The sequence below is a fragment of the Megachile rotundata genome, chromosome 9 (assembly GCF_050947335.1).
Source record: "Megachile rotundata isolate GNS110a chromosome 9, iyMegRotu1, whole genome shotgun sequence".
In the NCBI taxonomy this organism is placed as follows: domain Eukaryota; kingdom Metazoa; phylum Arthropoda; class Insecta; order Hymenoptera; family Megachilidae; genus Megachile; species Megachile rotundata.
This window is the reverse complement of record NC_134991.1, coordinates 13,104,498-13,123,944: the sequence shown is the minus strand read 5'-3', so window position 1 is coordinate 13,123,944 and position 19,447 is coordinate 13,104,498. Positions and strand designations below refer to the sequence as shown.

Below are 19,447 nucleotides of genomic sequence, written 5' to 3'. Positions count from 1 at the left end.
ACACCTTGGCCGCGTTTCTGCTCGATGGCTGCGCGGTAGTTACCAAACCGTGGAAAGGAGAACGACAGAAGAAAGGATAAAACGAGCCACGGACCGACGAACTAATCAGACTCGACCAATCCGAGCCGTTTCCCCGAGGAGAGGATGCTTCCTCTTGGCGGACAGGATAATTTAAACTTTCCTGCACGATGTGCCCGCGTATCTCGATCACTCTACTAAACAGAATTAGATACGAGCGTCAAATTCAAACGTTAACCACTCGGCCAGCTTTTGCAGGAGAGACGGCCAATTGCCACCGCGAGCTGCACGCGAGCCTGCTTTCAGACATTCAACAATCAATTCAGTGGAAAATATCAAAACTTCAATATTTAAATGTTCTACAAACTTTGTCTATGGATTTTGTAAAATTTTTGTCAAGGTAGAATTTTATATTAAGGTTAAACATTGATATTTTATTACCTAATTTTATTAAATTATTAAACTTGAATTATATAAGGTTGATCGAACTTGAATTAGATCAAATTTGAATTATATCAAACTTGAATTAGATAAGGTTGATCTAACTTGAATCAGATCAAACTTGAATTACATCAAACTTGGATTTGTAAAATTTTTGTCAAGGTAGAATTTTAAATTAAGGTTAAACTTTGATATTTTATTACTTAATTTTATTAAATTATTAAACTTGAATTAGATAAGGTTGATCAAACTTGAATTAGATCAAATTTGAATTATATCAAGCTTGAATTAGATAAGGTAGATCTAACTTGAATCAGATCTAACTTGAATCAAATCTAACTTGAATCAGATCTAACTTGAATCAGATCAAACTTGAATTACATCAAAGTTGAATTAAAAAAATTCAGACAAGTCTAATTCAAGTTTGAATTTAATAAAATTTAATCTAAAAATTTCAAACTTAAGTTTCCCAAATTTGTATCCTTCAAATTCAGTTTCATTTTTAACAGAAAAGTGTTAGAGTCGCATATTAAACCTTCCGTTCGAAGTGCAGCAATAAAGCGATAACAAATTGCTGCATCTCCTCTCATTTTCCAACTTTCTTGTATATCTCCGTCAAAATACCCAAAATGAAACAAAGAGTCAACAATGAAATCCGGCCGTCAGTATTCTCATTCGTAGCGAGAATCCTGATTCGAGTTCAGAACAGGTCCCCAGAGCGCATCCTCGTTTCACCGGGATACCTAACATTCGTACACGGTTAGTTCGTGCACGAGGCACGAACCTAATCTTCTCGTGACATCCAGCTAGTAATTAAACTCGAATGATATTCGTTCGCTAGCGAAAGTTTAAATTATCTTGTCGAGTGTTCCAGATAGCACTGGGGTATCAGTTTTTTCGAGTGCTATTGTGATCGCCATGAAACAAAAAATAAATCGATATTATTTTCTTTCGAAATACGCTGCTGTATATAGTACATCAGTAAGAAATATTTAATATTTTTATTACACGATGGGTATTTTTTTTTTGTTAGCATTTGTTGTAATGAACTCGTCCTGTTTTTAAAAATTTATTCAATTTTTTTACCAATGCAATCTTGCAATATGTATACATATGTGTACATATGTAATGCAATATACATGTGGTATGAGTCGATTGCAGCAATATTTATTCAGAATTCGTTGTAACACTTCATTTACAAATTGTACAAACTTTCCAAATATCGCATCGTTAAATAAAAAAATAACAGAGGGTCTTGATTGTCCATTGTTTTCATTTCATCCCTCGTAAACAACATGTTTGAGTCCCATACATTTGTCAGCAACCCTCCGATTGACATCGTTACCAATTCGAAATTCAACATAACCTACATTTTTATCAATCAACGTATTGCTGCATTTTGATACCACTACTGTTCCTTTCGTTTATTCCCAAATATTTTTCATGCACCGGTCCAACACGTTGCATCGAGAAAAACCACGCCATCCACCGCGATTACATCAACTGCGAACGCAAAAAAGCAACGGATCCTGCGGCGATACGCGCATTTCAATCGAATATCGATCATCGGACTAAGCGAAACGTTAGCGATAAACGCTTGCACACGCTCGAGTTCTCCGATCGGCTCTGTAGGGGAGCCTTTTTGAAAAATACAGAAAAAAATCTGTAGATTGTAACGTGAGGTATAGTTGCGATCACTTCATATTGATCACTTATTGATTATTTTATTTTTAAGTTATCGGTAAAACGATCTGTTGGTCAAAATATTAAAACGTCATGCTTGTAAGAAAATTATTTATTAAATTTAAAATTGTGACAAATTTCTGAAGATAAAGAATGCTACAAGTCCAGAGTTGTAAAAATAAAAAATCCTAAAAATCCTAAATATCCTAAAAATCCTGAAAATCCTGAAAATCCTAAAAATACTAAAAATACTGAAAATATTAAAAATACTAAAAATACTAAAAATACTAAAAATACTAAAAATACTAAAAATACTAAAAATACTAAAAATACTAAAAGTACTAAAAATACTAAAAATACTAAAAATACTAAAAATACTAAAAATACTAAAAATTCCAAAAATCCTAAAAGTCCTAAAAACCCTAAAAATCCTAAAAATCCTAAAAATCCCGAATACTAAATCAAAAATCCCAAAGATCCACAATTCGTAAAATTCAAAAATTCCCAAGCCCCAAACTGCTTATCGCACGAAATTCTCCTCGAAACACCAATCCCTAAAACGCTATTAAAATTCTTCCCAAAACCCTCAACCTAAAAACCCACCGCAGTAATCTTTTAATTAATAGTCCTTTGACGTCTACCCTTAAACAAATAGATTCGCTATGATTACTTTATCGGAAATAGCTTTCTTTCTCTATACACCTAACAAGCTGATCCGTGATCGAAACGACCCGAGTTCAAAGCGACACCGACCAGAGACGATATTACGTTTATCGCGTAACTGGCTTTCGAAGGAGAAATAAAAAATGCAACGATGACACAGAGACCGGGCCAATTTAACTTTCGCGACGAAGTCAGAAGCTGACCAACTACAGGGAGTAGCGAACCTTTCGATGAAAAGCACCGCATTGGCGGTTAGAGCGAGAGAACATTTTCATCGAGTCCTCGCCCCTACTGTTTCTCAACGGAATACATTATTCCCTGATTCGATCATGGTTAAAATATGTACGTTCCAGAAAAACGAATCGAATTGCTCGATTTTGTATCTCTGTTGATTTACGGGACGAGAAACCTGAGTCGATAAATAGAGAATCGTACAAGGACTTTGTATGTACAGAGTAAAAAGAGCAATCAGATTTATTCTTTTATTTGTATGATTTCTTTGAGATAAGTTTTTTTGTATAATTTCTTTGAAATATTCGGAGTTGAGTTTTGAGACGTATAACTAGTAGGTTTTATATTTGAAATAAATAAAGTACCTCAATACTTATGTGTATATTATTGTATATAAAGAAATATTCATACTTTAATTAAATATAAATTACAAACTTTCTAACTGTCGGTTTATAGGTTAAGTTTTAGTAGAAACACAAAACTAACCTAGTTTGCACATAATAAGTTAAATAATTACATACGACAACATGCATAAATACATACTTGTAATTTGTACATTACATATAAATATACAGGGTGTCTCACAAGTAGTGTAACTCTGGGAAGTGGTTGGGCAAGTGATTCTGAACAACATTTCCCTTTACAAAAATGAGGTGTGAAGCTTCGTTTCTGAGATATTAAGGAAAAACACGGAGCAATCAGAGCGCGAGGCTTACGCATGCGCGGACGCGAGATCTCTGAGCCTAGCGAGGATTACGCATGCGCAGACGCGACAGTTTCGAGCCTAGCGGCTGCGCATGCGCAATCCTCGCGTTCTGATTGGTCTGTGTTTTTCCTTAATAATTCAAAAACGAAGCTTCGTATCCCATTTTTGCAAAAGGAAAAGCTGTTCAGAATCACTTGCTCTACCACCCTTTTCAAGGACCAACACTACTTGTGTGACACCCTGTATGAAAATAATGTACAACAATTTTAAGTTACGAAGTACTACAAGAGGTTGAATAAAAACAAGTTTAAAATTGTAAACTATAAATTGAACAAAATGTACACTAATCTCATACTACTTGTAATAACAATTATATTTGTCAATGATTTCAATAATAACTATACTTGAGTTATAACTATATTAAACTAAAAGAGTCCTCCAATTTATCAGACTGACAATTGCCAATAAATTATAACGAAAGTATCTGCGATTAAATCGCGCGAAGAGGAATAAATTAGGCACAGCCCTCCATTTGAACCAGCAATAAAGTTAAATTTGAAATACCTTTAACGCGGCAAATATACGAGCGACCTATATTCGCTAACAATGGCCCGAAAAAAGACATATGCAGAGACATGTATGTCGTACATGTATAATGCTCGAATTTTCGCTACAAACGTACAGCGGTGAATTTCGGAGCGGAGAGGTGCAATGTGTACGTCCATGGAACGCATATGCGAGAAAAAAAAAATCGACTGTCTTCGTTTTATTTGCATGCCGAATACCTTTGTGCTTTTACATGGACGATGTTTAAAATCCATTGCAAATTTCTTGTCTCTCGCGCCGTTTCGTGCAAACAGGCGCGTGTATCGATGGGCGATTTTTAAACCGGTACACGAACACGAATCGTGCAAAAGAACTAAAACTTTCGGGAACTAGAACGTGGAACGTCAAAAATTTCGTACACCAACTGACCGAACACGTTTGCTTTCAATCTGGGATCAAAATATAAATTTTACCTCGAATTTTTAGTTCATGCTTCGTAGTTTTTCGCCGGACAAATAGGACGGTTTTAAGGCTGATTTGGTTTGTGGAGATTAGGGGATATTAGGGGAACTTGCTAATTGATTTGAGGCTTCGATGTTTTTTGGGATTATTGGGAAGTTTGGAGAGTTAATATTTGCGATGTGGGAATGCTTGAAATAGTCGAAGTGTCGTTGAATATTAAAATTTTGTATTTTAGAATTTTCAAATATGGAAATTCCAAATTTCGAAATTGCCCAAATTTCAAATTTCTCAAATTCTAAATTTCCTAAATTCCAAACTTCCCAAATTCCAAGTTTCCCAAATTCCAAGTTTCCCAAATTCCAAGTTTCCCAAATTCCAAACTTCCCAAATTCCAAGTTTCCCAAATTCCAAATTTCCCAAATTCCAAGTTTCCCAAATTCCAAGTTTCCCAAATTCCAAGTTTCTCAAATTCCAAGTTTCCCAAATGCCAAGTTTCCCAAATTCCAAATTTCCCAAATTCCAAGTTTCCCAAATTCCAAGTTTCCCAAATTCCAAACTTCCCAAATTCCAAGTTTCCCAAATTCCAAATTTCCCAAATTCCAAGTTTCCCAAATTCCAAGTTTCCCAAATTCCAAGTTTCTCAAATTCCAAGTTTCCCAAATGCCAAGTTTCCCAAATTCCAAATTTCCCAAATTCCAAGTTTCCCAAATTCCAAACTTCCCAAATTCCAAACTTCCCAAATTCCAAATTTCCCAAAGACCAAACTTCCCAAATTCTAAACTTCCCAAATTCGAAATTTCCCAAATTCCAAATTTCCCAAATTCCAAATTTCCCAAATTCTAAACTTCCCAAATTCCAAATTTCCCAAATTCCAAGTTTCCCAAATTCCAAGTTTCCCAAATTCCAAACTTTCCAAATTCCAAATTTCCCAAATTCCAAATTTCCCAAATTTCAAATTTCCCAAATTTCAAATTTCTCAAATTTCCTAAATTCCAAATTTCCAAATTTCCAGAAATCCAAAATTCCAAATTTCCAAATGCACTAATTCGAATTTCTTCATCACACGTACCCACAAAAACCCCCCTTTAGTCCACAACTCCCCACCAAATTCTCCCAAAAATCCCACCCCGATTCCAAACCTACCCGAACAAATCAACCAACCCCCAATAACCCCAAATTTTTCCGCAAAATTACCCACAAAATTTTGCCCTTTCATTTCCCAAAATTGTCACCGAAACCCGGTGTACAATTTGAATTTCCAACCGGATTATTATCAGCCGAAAACGGGTCAACGATTTATGAGGCTGACAATCGTGCTTTAACATCTTTATTTCACTGGCACTGCAGGTTGTAATTTGTCGTTGGTCTCTGCGTTTTTTCCCCCGGTGTCCTGTACAGCTACAAAATGCCCTCGTTAATCGAAAGGCTTACGTCAATTACGTTAATGAGGGCCGCGGAACGAGCGCGAACAGCCAAGGATATTATTCGGAAAATTAACGTTTAAATAGCCGCTCTTGGAACGTATTACAGATCCGTTTAAAAGCTCGCCTCATTCCGATTTCCCGTTTTGAACTCAACTTTGATTACTCGTTCACGAATAATCGAATTACTCTTTCAAACACGCTGCGTTATTATTGCTGGTTTATTTTTATACTTTTCTTGCGTTCTTTATGTAATGACACAGTTTTAACTTATTTACTGATCTTTTGATTTAAAAAAAATAGGGGGTGGAAAAGTAGATTCACTTTTTGGTCTTTTTATGGTAAAAAGATTTATTATTGATCTTTTGATTATTTTAAGGAAAATATAGATTGTTTTTAATTTATTTAAAAGCTATTTGTAGGTTATTTTTAGTAGTAAAATTTGTAGTATTTATAGTATTTTATTTTTCTAGTTGGTGTTTATAATATAGATTCATGGTGGGTCTTTTATTATTAATGATAAAACATTTTTAATTATTTCAGTAATAAAATAGATTTCTAATCGTTCTTACAACCACTCTTAATAAGACAGATTTACAATTTTTTTAGTACAATTCAAAGAATTGAAGTGTTACGTGAAAACTTACCACCCCTTGGTGTATCGGTGGGTCCAGATCTCTGTCGTAATCCTGAAACATGAAAAATATTCTCTCCTTATTTCACGAATCAATATATTAAATATAAAGTATCATGAAATAATCTGTATGCAGAACTTCATACTCAAATTGTCATAAATCATTTCTGTGCTAAAAAGTACGTGTTCAAGGTTTTATAAAATTGCTGCATCCACATAATTCATAAAGTAATTATAAAATCATGATATCATAAGAGTTGCTTATAAAAACATCGTCATATTGAAATCATTTATAAATATCATTATTAAAAATCATTTATAAATATCATTCTTAAAAATCATTTACAAATATCATTTTTAAAAATTAATTTTAAACATCATTCGTAATAACCATTTATAAATATCATTCTTAAAAATCATTTATAAATATCATTCTTAAAAATCAATTTTAAATGTCATTCTTAAAAAGCATTTACAAATATCATTCTTAAAAATCATTTATAATAAATATCATTCTTAAAAATCATTTATAATAAAAATCATTTATAATAAATATCATTCTTAAAAATCATTTATAATAAATATCATTCTTAAAAATCATTTATAAACATCATTCTTAAAAATCAATTTTAAATATCACTCTTAAAAATCATTTATAAATATCATTCTTACAAATCAATTTTAAATGTCATTTTTAAAAATCATTTATAAAAATCATTCTTAAAAATCAATTTTAAATATCACTCTTAAAAATCATTTATAAATATCATTCTTAAAAATCAATTTTAAATGTCATTTTTAAAAATCATTTATAAATATCATTTTTAAAAATGAAGTTTCACTTTCATCACAAACTTATACATATACCAACTCCGCTGCACCCAACCGAATTATACTGCACCGTGGTATTTCATTATATCCACTAATTATTATATTCGAGCTCTCGCATTACTGTTCCAGGAATGATTATACATGGCAATAAGTTCGTAGCACGCATCGTACGCTAAGAAGTTAACGCAATAATTAAATTAGTTACGCCTGCGCAACTCGATACGTCTGGAATTTTAATGAATCTAATTTTTTAAATAATTAAGGCCTCGTAGAACATCCTATCGCGTTACCTCGTCAAACTCAGTTCCTTGCAAAATTTTCCCAGACGCTTTCCAGGTTTATAACGCTGAATGTACAGATTTGCACGAATTTTTCTCGAATGAAATAATATTTCGCGAACGTGGCCCTGGACGAATAACCGACGAAGGGATATGAACGGATTTATGGCGTAGAAGATGCTGGATCTCGCAGTCGACTGACTTTACGACGCGATCGCGAATCTTCCGCTATTTTTGAGCGCTGGAATTTTCACTTTGGCCAGCTGACAGGCATCCAAGAAAATGATATGAAAAAAGGAGACAGAGATCATAACTGTTATCTGAAAAATCTCTGTTGGTATTTCCGAATAGCGTATCTAAAGAGGAAGAATCTCGTAGATGGACAGGTCAGCTTAATTGGCTGGATCAGTGATCCGGCAAACGAGAATTCCTGCTACGCGATCAAATGAATCCTCGTTTTTTTATTTTCTTCCTGCACGGTCAATTTATTGTTAAAACCGAGTGCCTGTATCTGAGGATTCGGACGGATTTGGGGTTTGGGAATTTAGGAACTTGGATGTGGAATTCTGTGATTTCGGGAGGTGGTATTTCGAGGATAGGTTTGGAGATTTGGGTGTTTGAAGAGTAGGGACTTTGGGAAATTAAGGATTTGAGGGTCTGTGGATTTTGGGATTTGGAGATTTCTGGATTTGTGTATCTAAGATTGTGAACTTGGGAAGTTTAGCATAGGATTTTAAAATTTAGAGATTAATGACTTGGAGATTCGAAGAGTAGCTACTTTGAATATTTGGGGATTTGAAGAGTAGCTACTTTGAAGATTGGGGTATTCGAAGAGCAGCTACTTTGAAGATTTGGAGATTTGAAGATTAATGTACCTTCTTAATTTTAGAATTTAGAATTCTAAAATCACTGCAAAGTATCCCTTCTAGTCTCAGCGCTTGAAATTTCAAAGAAACTAGGTGCACGACTACGATCAAAATAACCTATAAACTTGACCGAAGCAAGAATTTAAAAATATGAAAAATGTTCGGCGATATGAAGGAGAAACTAGTTCAACTTCAAAAGCCAGGCTTGGCAGTCGGTCGTTCGTGGAGCAAAAACGAGGTTAAGTTAGGTGTGATCTCTTATCGGCATCGTGGAGTAGCGAGTCTACCCACGTTCCTCTTATCTTTCTCGCTTCCCGGTTCCCTCCCTGTTGAACTTACAACCCTTCCATACATACGTGCGATACATATTGTCGTTCGGATCTAAGAAGTTGCCAGGCGAGCTGCACTCACCTATAGTGAACCGACAACCATCGACTGTCCTCATATATGTCCTCGATGGCGAGGGTGTTCTCGTTTTTCACGGCAGTTTCGCTACCAAATCGAGCCGTGTTCGTCGACTTTTACGACTTACGGTGGCAACGCGGTTCTCGCAATTGTTCGCCGTTAAGGGGCTACTGCAAAGACACCGGCTTTATTATATAACAATAACTTTACGATGTTCCGGTTATTGCGAAACGCTATGATAAATACGCGTCGTTCGTGTCGACTTCGCTGCAATTTTATACGTTCGAATGGCTACAACCATCAGAGCCTTAAGGGGTGTTCTCCAACGATGTCGATTTTATGCGATTTATGGGACGGGGAATTATTGGGGTATTGCCTTGCCATTTTCTAACTTTCTACTTCTTTTTATTTCGAAATTCAATTAATGACGCACGAGTGATGCACATATGACGCATACGTGACGTACACGTGACGCACAGGTGAGGCACATGTAACACATACGTGACGCATAGATGACGCACGTGTGACGTACATGTGACGCACAGGTGAGGTACATGTAACACATACGTGACGCATACGTAACGCACATGTGATGCATACGTGACGCACATGTAACGCACATGTGATGCATACGTGACGCATATGTGACGCACTCGGACTTCAATTGTGAAAAATCTTACTCGAATTTTTAATAAGTTAAAGTAGAAATCAGGTACAACTATAATTAGCATAGTCAATGATTGATGACTATTTGAATATTTTTACATGTAACAATTATGAAGTTTGAAAATTTAGGATCTTAATCAAAACCATCTTGTACCTACAAATATATAAAACACTTAAAAAAGACATTAATACAAAGTGAAATATTTCCACTTTAAAACAGTGCATTTGCAATATATCTTCCGTCAAAATAAATGAAGCAGAGGACTTCACATAATTAATCGACGTTTCATACCATCCAAAATTTCCTTTCAAACAATTTATCACATAACGAATCGTTTTTCATGAATAAAACAGTTTATTACTCGCGCTGAATAATCCTTAGCTAAATGAATTATTCCATCGAAAGGACTTTATCCGAGCGGTTGAATAACCCATCCAAAAGCTTGCACGATGTCGTTGCAATAAATAATTATTATCTGAACGAACAGCGTCAAGCTCAAACTCGCTTTAGATACAACGTACACTCGAACAGACGTTGCTCGAACAATTATCTTAGATAAACGTTTGCCGTAAATTGTTGCAGCAATGGGTAGTTCAGTAACCACGGGTAACGTCGTCATTAAAAACAAGCTAAAAGAACAAGGGGGAAAAAGGATTGTGTTGCGCGCATAGAAACGATCCATTTAGATAATCTACACATGAACACGTGTATACTCGCATGTACGTACTGAGTGACTTACAAATTTCTGTACAAATCTGACTATTTTTTTGGGGGAAATTCGTAGGAAAATTTTGTAAATAAATTCATTAATGTGTTACGTATCACATGTATACATTTATACATACACATGCATGCATGTGTGTACGTATGCATATATACATACATAGACATATACATGTATGTATGCATATATATATACGTACATACATACATACATACATACATATGTTGCATACATACATACATACATACATATGTTGCATACATACATACATACATACATACATACATACATACATACATACATACATACATACATACATACATACATACATACATACATACATACATACATACATACATACATACATACATACATACATACATACATACATACATACATACATACATACATACATATGTTACATACATACATACATATGTTACATACATACATACATACATACATACATACATACATATATATGTTACATACATACGTACATACATGCATACATACATACAAATGTTACATACAATACAGACATACGTACATATGTTACATGTAAAACATATGCATATATATGTGTTACATATATGTACATATGTGTATTCAATGAAGATACTTAAATGAAGGTCTCGTATAAACTTGAGAATTCAACTCCAAATCATAGATTGACTTAAAAAAGTTACAAACGAAACCTGTTAATATAATGTCCAGCTATGTAAACATAACTTTAAAACAAAGTTTTCGTACAGATTTAAAATAGCATTTTAAATGTTAAATTAATTGGAAAAAATTGCAAATGAAACGTATAAATATAACATCAGACGTTGCATAAATGTAAAAATAAAAATTCTGAAAAATGTCAAGTTTCATTTCGAGTTTGAGAGAATAAATACTCCAGTAGTTAAACACGCTTGCACCGTAATTTATTTTTGTCGAACAAAAATTGTACATAGACACGTTCCAATAAAGCATCTTTGAACAAAGCACGAAGGCTTTTGTCACATGAAATTGTTTTATTTTTATTTATGTTAACAGAGGCTGGGAACACCCTGTATATACGTACACGTTGAAACGTGTATGGAGTCTGTGCCAACAGCTTGCAACGATCGTTGCACTCCTTTTTTTTACCTCCCTTTTTTTTACCTTTCCATTCAGTCCTGTGCGCTTTCCTATCTTCTCGTAACAACGTTTTCAAAAGAGATCCTGCCCTTTTGCGCGCACGGTTTAAATATATTACGACAAAAATGGCCGTAACAGCCCCGAATTCGTTCGCTTTGTAAATTACATTCGATCGGAACGAAATCAAATCGAATGGAACGATCCCCTGTTTTAACCCCTGGTCGACTCGTGAATTCGCGGCCTATCGTGGTTAAGCAAATTTGTCGTGAAACGGATTAACCCGTAATTACGGCGAAATATACCTAAATAGCAACGTGGCCATTTTCAATGAGATCGTTCTATCGCGCCGATGAATTAGGTCGTTTAATCTTTTTTCTACCCCGTCGCGTTTTATCATTTCGAGATCGTGTTAGCATTCAGTTTCACGGTGCGACTGGAATTCTCTCGCTAACGTGGAACGGAATAAAGGGGACGCAAACAGAATTGTTTTATGGAACAGCGACGATAAAAGTGATGCCCGAATCAAAGTGTGTTTCGAACATTTATTGCAAACGAAAGCATATGTTGTTTCTTTGCCGCTCATGCGGAATATTGCTATTGTGCGGACCAATTGCGTATGATTTATTTAATTTCTGTATAAAGTATTTACCTTCCGCGATGGAGTTTGCCTGAAGCATACTTGTCTTATTGGGGAAAATTGTTTTGTATCCGTAATTGATCGTGAATTATAAAACTAGTTATTCACGTCAAACTTTTATCGTCTCATCAAAAAATTATTACTTTGTACTCCATTTTCTCTTTTCTGCTTTTTTGACAATTTTAACAAATTGTATCGACTTAATGACATTAAAAATACACATACATTTCTAAGAAAGTGAAACATAATTATATACGCGTATTTTTATACGCGTATATTGCTAAAAAGGTGAAACATAATTATAATACATGCACTCATACATATGTGTGTAGTAAGAATAAGTTGTGTGACAAACTAATTATTGCTACAACAAGGCAATCAAAAATTAAAATGTTAGACACATTTTCATCGATCCTTGATTATGTAGATTTCAGTTAGACTCGAATCCGAAAGCATGAGTTTATTTGGACTGTGTGTCACAAGGACAAGTAAACTATTAATCATCCACCCCCAAAATACCGTCTAGACGCACTCAGCTCCACAAATATGAGATCGTAGCATTTGGAGAATTCGTTCAACCTTTGATAGCCTACAAAATATTAATGGTACCAATCGATAATTGTCCATACCATGATTAAACTCTTAGGCACGATTGAACTAATACAGCTCTACTATGTATGACGATGCTGTTCTTAATTTTTTCACAAAGATGTGATACAGGATGTCCCTGAAATGGGAGATAACTGACGTGATTCTGAATAAGATTTCCCTTTGCAAAAATGGGGTGTGAAGCTTCGTTTCTGAACTATTAAGGAAAAACACGGAGCTTCGAGCCTAGCGAGGGTTACGCGTGCGCAGACGCGAGAGTACTGAGCCTAACGAGAGTTACGCATGCGCGGACGCGAGAGTTACGCATGCGCAGTAACGTTCGCGCTCTGATTGGTCCGTGTTTTTCCTTGATAATTCATAAACGAAGCTTCAAATCGCATTTCTGCAAAGGGAAAAGTTGTTCAAAATCACTTGCTCTACCACCTATTTCCAGGACGTACACTGATCGTGAAACACCCTGTATACTTTAACTTTGATAAGAGGTGTCCCATGATGACCAAGCTTGGCGTTACCTTTTATGGGATTTGTTAATACTCTTATGAAATCTGGTGAAGGTAAAAGAAGTGGGAGACAAAATTGTGAGTGAGTCAGTTCGGTGAGCCACTATGGCGCTACGCCTATAATTATAAAACCACTATAGTTGGCTTAGAGGTTGCTACAGTAACAGAGACTAAATGATCGAAGTTTGATGGAATAAAGTAAAATAGCAAAGAAAGAAAATAGAAATATCGCAGAGGTGTTTCAGCTGACTTTTCTCACTCGGTGTATCTCCGTTCGAACATAAACGGCAAAGTTAACGTACTTATAGCCCCATCGAACCGAGATCCCCATCATGTGCGCCGGTTTTATATCTCTCTCTCTCTGCGTATCCCTTTCCCCCTTGGTGGCACCATAAGCGACCCGTAACTTTCGCATTCAAACTTTATCTATGGTACTTTTTGAGCGCAACGTCAACTCTACACCCCGCATGGAAACTTGCTGAATTACAAATCGAACCTGGCGCCCCGTACACCGCGGATAAAAGCGGCAGCCAACGAGAAACGAAAAGAAAACAAGAAGAACAGGGAAAGAGGACGGTTAGTCGAGGGATGTAGGAGAGGACAGATACCGGGAGGGGTATTTCAATCTTGCTCGTTGCCTCGACGCATCGACTTCCAAAACTTTCGCCTCCCGGCTGACTGAGTTTTTCGAAGTGCTATAGAAACTGGATACCCAACTTCGGAGATCGTACAGTCAAGAGCAAATCTACATTTTTTAGGGGAAACGACGATCTGGTGGATAGAGGAAATACCGCTGGATTGTTCTTCCTTCGCAACTTTTCCACTTTATTCCATTTAAGAATCTTTTGGCCTTTTTTAATCTGGTGCATTCGTCAACGATTAGTCGTTTTTTATTTTTAAATTTGATAGATGTAAAAATTTTGTTTTATATTCAAAAATGAGGTACTTGTTCAGGTTTTCATTTTTAATTTTCAGAGATGTGAAGTAAACGGGTCTTTAACAGGCAAAATGTAATTGGACCATAATTCAATTTCCTCGACTCCATTTTACATTCAAGATAACAGCCTAAGTAACTGTTTAATTCTTAGCCACCGTTCGTTGACGGGAATTCGCGAATTTATGACCACGCTCGTTAATCCATCATGCTCGTTGAACTTTTGACGAGCTCTTTCGTAGCTACTATAAACAGAATTAAGAGCGAGCGAAGTTTCGCTGCCGTTTCACAGCAAAAAGTGTATTCCTGTTACCGGCTCGCTTCGTCAAACGGACTGTCGAGCGGAAGGCCATTTTTGCTTTTTCCATACAGAAGCGTGGCAATCCCTGTACCTGTGTGTGCATTCTAACGTCCACAGAGCTATTAAAAATAACTTTTGAAATAGTTCTCGAAACAGTGCTGAAAATATCTGTTCAAATAGTATTTTTATTTCACATTGCAAAGTTTTCACTTTCGTAAGTTTTAAATTTTGAGCAAGTTTCAAATTTCACATTTTCCATATTTCAAAATGGTAGAAGATTAAAGATAGAGTGCTAAATTTTTGAATTGTTGAATTCAATTCTAGTTACTACATTTCCTAGTTTCTAAATTTCTAATTCTTTAAATTTTTAAAATTCCAAAATCCCTAGTCCCTGGATCCTTAGATCCATAGATTCCTAGGTCCCTAAATTCTCAGATCCCTAGATCCCTAGATCCCAAAATTACCAGATCCCTAAATCCCCTAATTCCAAGATCCCTAGATCCCAAAATTACCAGATCCTTAGATCCCTAAATTCCCAAATCCCTAGATCCCTAAATTCCCAAATCCCTAGATCCCTAAATTCCCAAATCCCTAGATCCTTAGATCCCTAGATCCCTAAATCCTCTAAATCCTCTAGATCCCTAAATCTCTAAATCCCTAGATCCCTAAATTCCCCAGATCCCTAGATCCCTAGATCCCTAGATCCCTGGATCCCTAAATCCCCAGATCCCTAAATCCCCAGATCCCTAAATCCCCAGATCCCTAAATCCCCAGATCCCTAAATCCCCAGATCCCTAAATCCCCAGATCCCTACATGAGAAATTCCCTAATTCCCCTAAATCCCTAGACAAAAACCCTATATCCCCAAATCCCTAGATATGAAAACCCTATATCCCTAGATCCCAAGATAGAAAAATCCCTAAGTCCCTAGATCCCTATATGTAAAAGTCCCCAAATTTCCAAATCCTCAAATCCCTAACTCTCAAATATTCCCAAATTTCTAAATTTCCAAATCCTTCAATTTCAACCTGCAGTACATTTAAAAAATTTTATTGGGAACACGTGACATGATCGATGTATTTGAAATAATTGATCCACTTAAAAAAGAGACGCAGTAGTAGTATTTAAATAAATGGTGTATCTCTGTCTGCAGGGACCCCGACTGAAAAATGAGATTCTTGTAATTTAACGTTCGACTGCGCCGGAATACTGAATACACGATGGACGATATTCGACGGGGTACATATATGTATATAGGAATCAAAGGGAGCGCAATTGGAAAATGCAGATCGGGAGGAAATTAATATCTGATCGCTTGAATGCGGTAATCAACTCGGGCCGAAGACAACGCGCAAACGTGAAACGAACCTTCAGGATTATTTATCCTGCTACAGCGAAATTTCTATATTCGAACGACGTCAAATGCACGTGCTGCACACGCTGACCCGTTTTTACATTGTCGTAAAATCAATTTCTCTTTCGATGTAGCTAATAACATTATACCGACCGCGCTGATGTTTTATTGAAACATCGCTGGAACGAACAAAGGGAAGAAATGTTTTTATGGATGACTCTTTGGACTAATAGGAAAAGTCCTTTTACGAGATTGTTATTGTTTCTGCAATTAAAAGTCACTTTGTGGAATAATGTCGTCGGATGAAATTTCGAAGAGATGGGGCTTTTTTAAGGAGATAATTATTCTCGTAATGAAGAGTACAGAAGGGTGGCAATTTCTATTTTGGATGACGTATGTGGAAAACCTATGAGAAGTGCAGAGATTTAGATGGAAATATATTTACGCATTTCTCTCGTTAAAATCTCTCTATAAGATTCGAAATATTAAATACGTTCGATTGTACTGCGGTTGAATTATTTAAATCTGATCAATCATTAATGCATTTTAATCAAGTTTGATGGTAGTAATCCGAGTGTCAGGTGAAATAAAAGATGAATGATTTTATAAGTTATTCAAATATTTGTTCCGCTGGTATTATTTAAAGAAGATCAGGTTAATGATATTCTAAATTATTTAAATACGTTCGATCAATTCTTAATAAATTTCCCCGGGTAGTTTAAAAAAATAAGAGGTTAATAATTTGACTTATATTAAGGAATATCGTGTACCGTAATCTCAATGTTTTTTCGTAGGAAACACTTGTTAAAAAGCAAAATTGAAACTTTCCTTTAAGAACGGAGCTATTTATCACCCAGTATCTGGTACATCGGAAACCCTCCAATGGACTTAGGACATCCACATCCAATTTATCACGATTTCGCCATCGTGGTATCATCGATAACAAGAAACTCGAGTTATCGCTAAGAAATCAATTCTACGCTTTAATGGAAATTTCACTAGATATGCGTGCAGAATTTCGATGATAACATTTCCATGACTATCGTGACAAGACAAATTGCATCCACGGTGTATTATACCGAGGATACCGTATCAAATAGAACTTCCAAGTTCTCGAGAAATGTCTAGCAGTGATTTAAAACAACTGTACGACCAGATAAAATTTAATTCAACGTTTTTATTATCTTTCGTTACTTCGTGAAAAATAGACAGTTTTAGGTGCTTCTGCGGGATGATAAAAATCAGTTAAACCTTTATCTCGTGTTAAAGTAGGTATTGTGTGGAATTAATTGCAGAAATTTAGTGAAATTACTGATATCACTGAAATTAATAAGTTTGATGAAATCAATGAGATCAATGAAATCAATGAGATCAATGAGATCAATGAGATCAATGAAATCAATGAGATCAATGAGATCAATGAGATCAATGAGATCAATGAAATCAATGAAATCAATGAAACCAATGAAACCAATGAAACCAATAAAACCAATGAAACCAATGAAATCAATAAAACCAATAAAACCAATGAAATCAATGAGATCAATGAAATCAATGAAATCAATGAAATCAATGAAATCAATGAAATCAATGAAATCAATGAAATCAATGAAACCAATGAAACCAATAAAACCAATGAAACCAATGAAACCAATGAAACCAATGAAATCAATGAAATCAATGAAATCAATGAAATCAATGAAATCAATAAAATCAATGAAATCAATAAAATCAATAAAATCAATAAAATCAATAAATTCAGTAAAATCAATGAGACCAAAAAATCAAAAGAACAAACAGAATCAACAAGTTCGACAAAAACCAATAAAATCAATTACCTATTCCTCTAACCTCTAATCACGTATAAACGCGAATCATTGAAAAACCCAAATGTTCTGGAAACAGCGAACATCGGAAACATTAAATAGAACAACGCGGTCTAGATAAAAAGCGCGTATAAAGACTAATCATACTCAGTCGTCGGATATTTTCCAAAACACGAGCTAGATAATAAAAGGAGAAAAGTGTGCGTAGTCGCTAGGAAAGCAACAAACATATCTGCCGGTGTTATTCGGCAATTTCCCACGACCCAGCAATAGCAATGGCCGCGCAAACTCGTTCGTCCGCAATAGCGAGGCGTCTGCTCTCTGAAAATACGAAAATTCATTCGAAATTCCCATGACACGTAGCAGTATGCGAGATGTTTTCGAGCGTGGCGATGGCCCGGCTAAATCGACTTGGCCATGTACACGTTGGCTAACTGCCGTGCGAAATGGAACCGAACGAGAGGGCTGCGGCTAAATAAGAAAGGTGGAAAAAAAGGAGGAACGATCGGAAAAGAGGAGGGAAACGGGAAACGACGAAGGGATGAAAAAAGCGAGCCGAGATGCGCCGGAAGAGAACGAGATAGGTACGTTCGAGCTAATCGCGTAGACGCCAAACCGTTTTCGCTGGAAACTCCTTATCGTCATGGTGATATCGTTTCATAGGAGAAAATTGCTACGATGCTGAATTGACGGCAGATTTTCTGAATATAGATTATGAGGAAATGCAAAGGATTCTAGATTTCTAATTTTCTTACTGTATTTCCCTGACAGCAACTGATACACAACCTAACCTAACTATATAAAAATATAAAGTAACCTTATGACAGCCTAACCAAACCTAACCTTATAATAACTTAACCTTCTGACAGCCTAACCTAACAAACCTTATACTAACATTCCCTAGTGACAACCTAATCTAATCTAACCTTATGAAAATTTAATCTAACGTAACTTTATAATAACTTCAATTAACCTAACCTTATGATAACTTAGCCTTATGACAACCTAACCTAATGAAACTTATGATAACTTAAACTAACCTAACCTTATGATAACTTAAACTAACCTAACCTTATGATAACTTAAACTAACCTAACCTTATGATAACTAAAACTAACCTAACCTTATGATAACTTAAACTAACCTAACCTTATGATAACTTAAACTAACCTAACCTTATAATAACTTAACTTTATGACAACCTAATGTAATAAAACTTATGATAACCTAAAAAAACCTAGCCTTATGATAACTTAAACTAACCTAACTTGATGATAACTTAGCTCTATGACAACCTAACCTAACAGAACTTATGATAACTTAACAAAGCCTAGCCTTATGATAACTTAAACTAATCTAACCTCATGATAACTTAACCTTATGACAATCTAACCTAATAATACTCGTGATAACCTAACATAACCTAACCTTATGATAGCTTAAACTAACCTAACCTTATGATAACTTAACCTTATGACAACCTAACCTAATAATACTTATGATAACCTAAAAAAACCTAACCTTATGATAGCTTAAACTAACCTAACCTTATGATAACTTCACCGAACCTAACCTTATGACAACT

General features: G+C 35.3%; 1 protein-coding gene and 1 long non-coding RNA gene across 8 annotated transcripts in view; one reads left to right on the top strand and one right to left on the bottom strand.

Moving 5' to 3' along the window:
- Positions 1-19,447, bottom strand: part of tei (irregular chiasm C-roughest protein teiresias) — a 429,576-nt gene that overhangs the window by 304,752 nt on the left and 105,377 nt on the right. For all 6 annotated transcript variants that reach the window (XM_076535391.1, XM_076535392.1, XM_076535393.1 and 3 more), the window contains one exon: positions 6,819-6,860. In XM_076535391.1, the coding sequence (XP_076391506.1) occupies positions 6,819-6,860 (42 nt within the window). The remainder of the gene's footprint in view (positions 1-6,818; positions 6,861-19,447) is intronic.
- The window catches only part of LOC143265137 (uncharacterized), a 594,179-nt gene that overhangs the window by 508,412 nt on the left and 66,320 nt on the right, over positions 1-19,447 (top strand). The window lies entirely within an intron of this gene.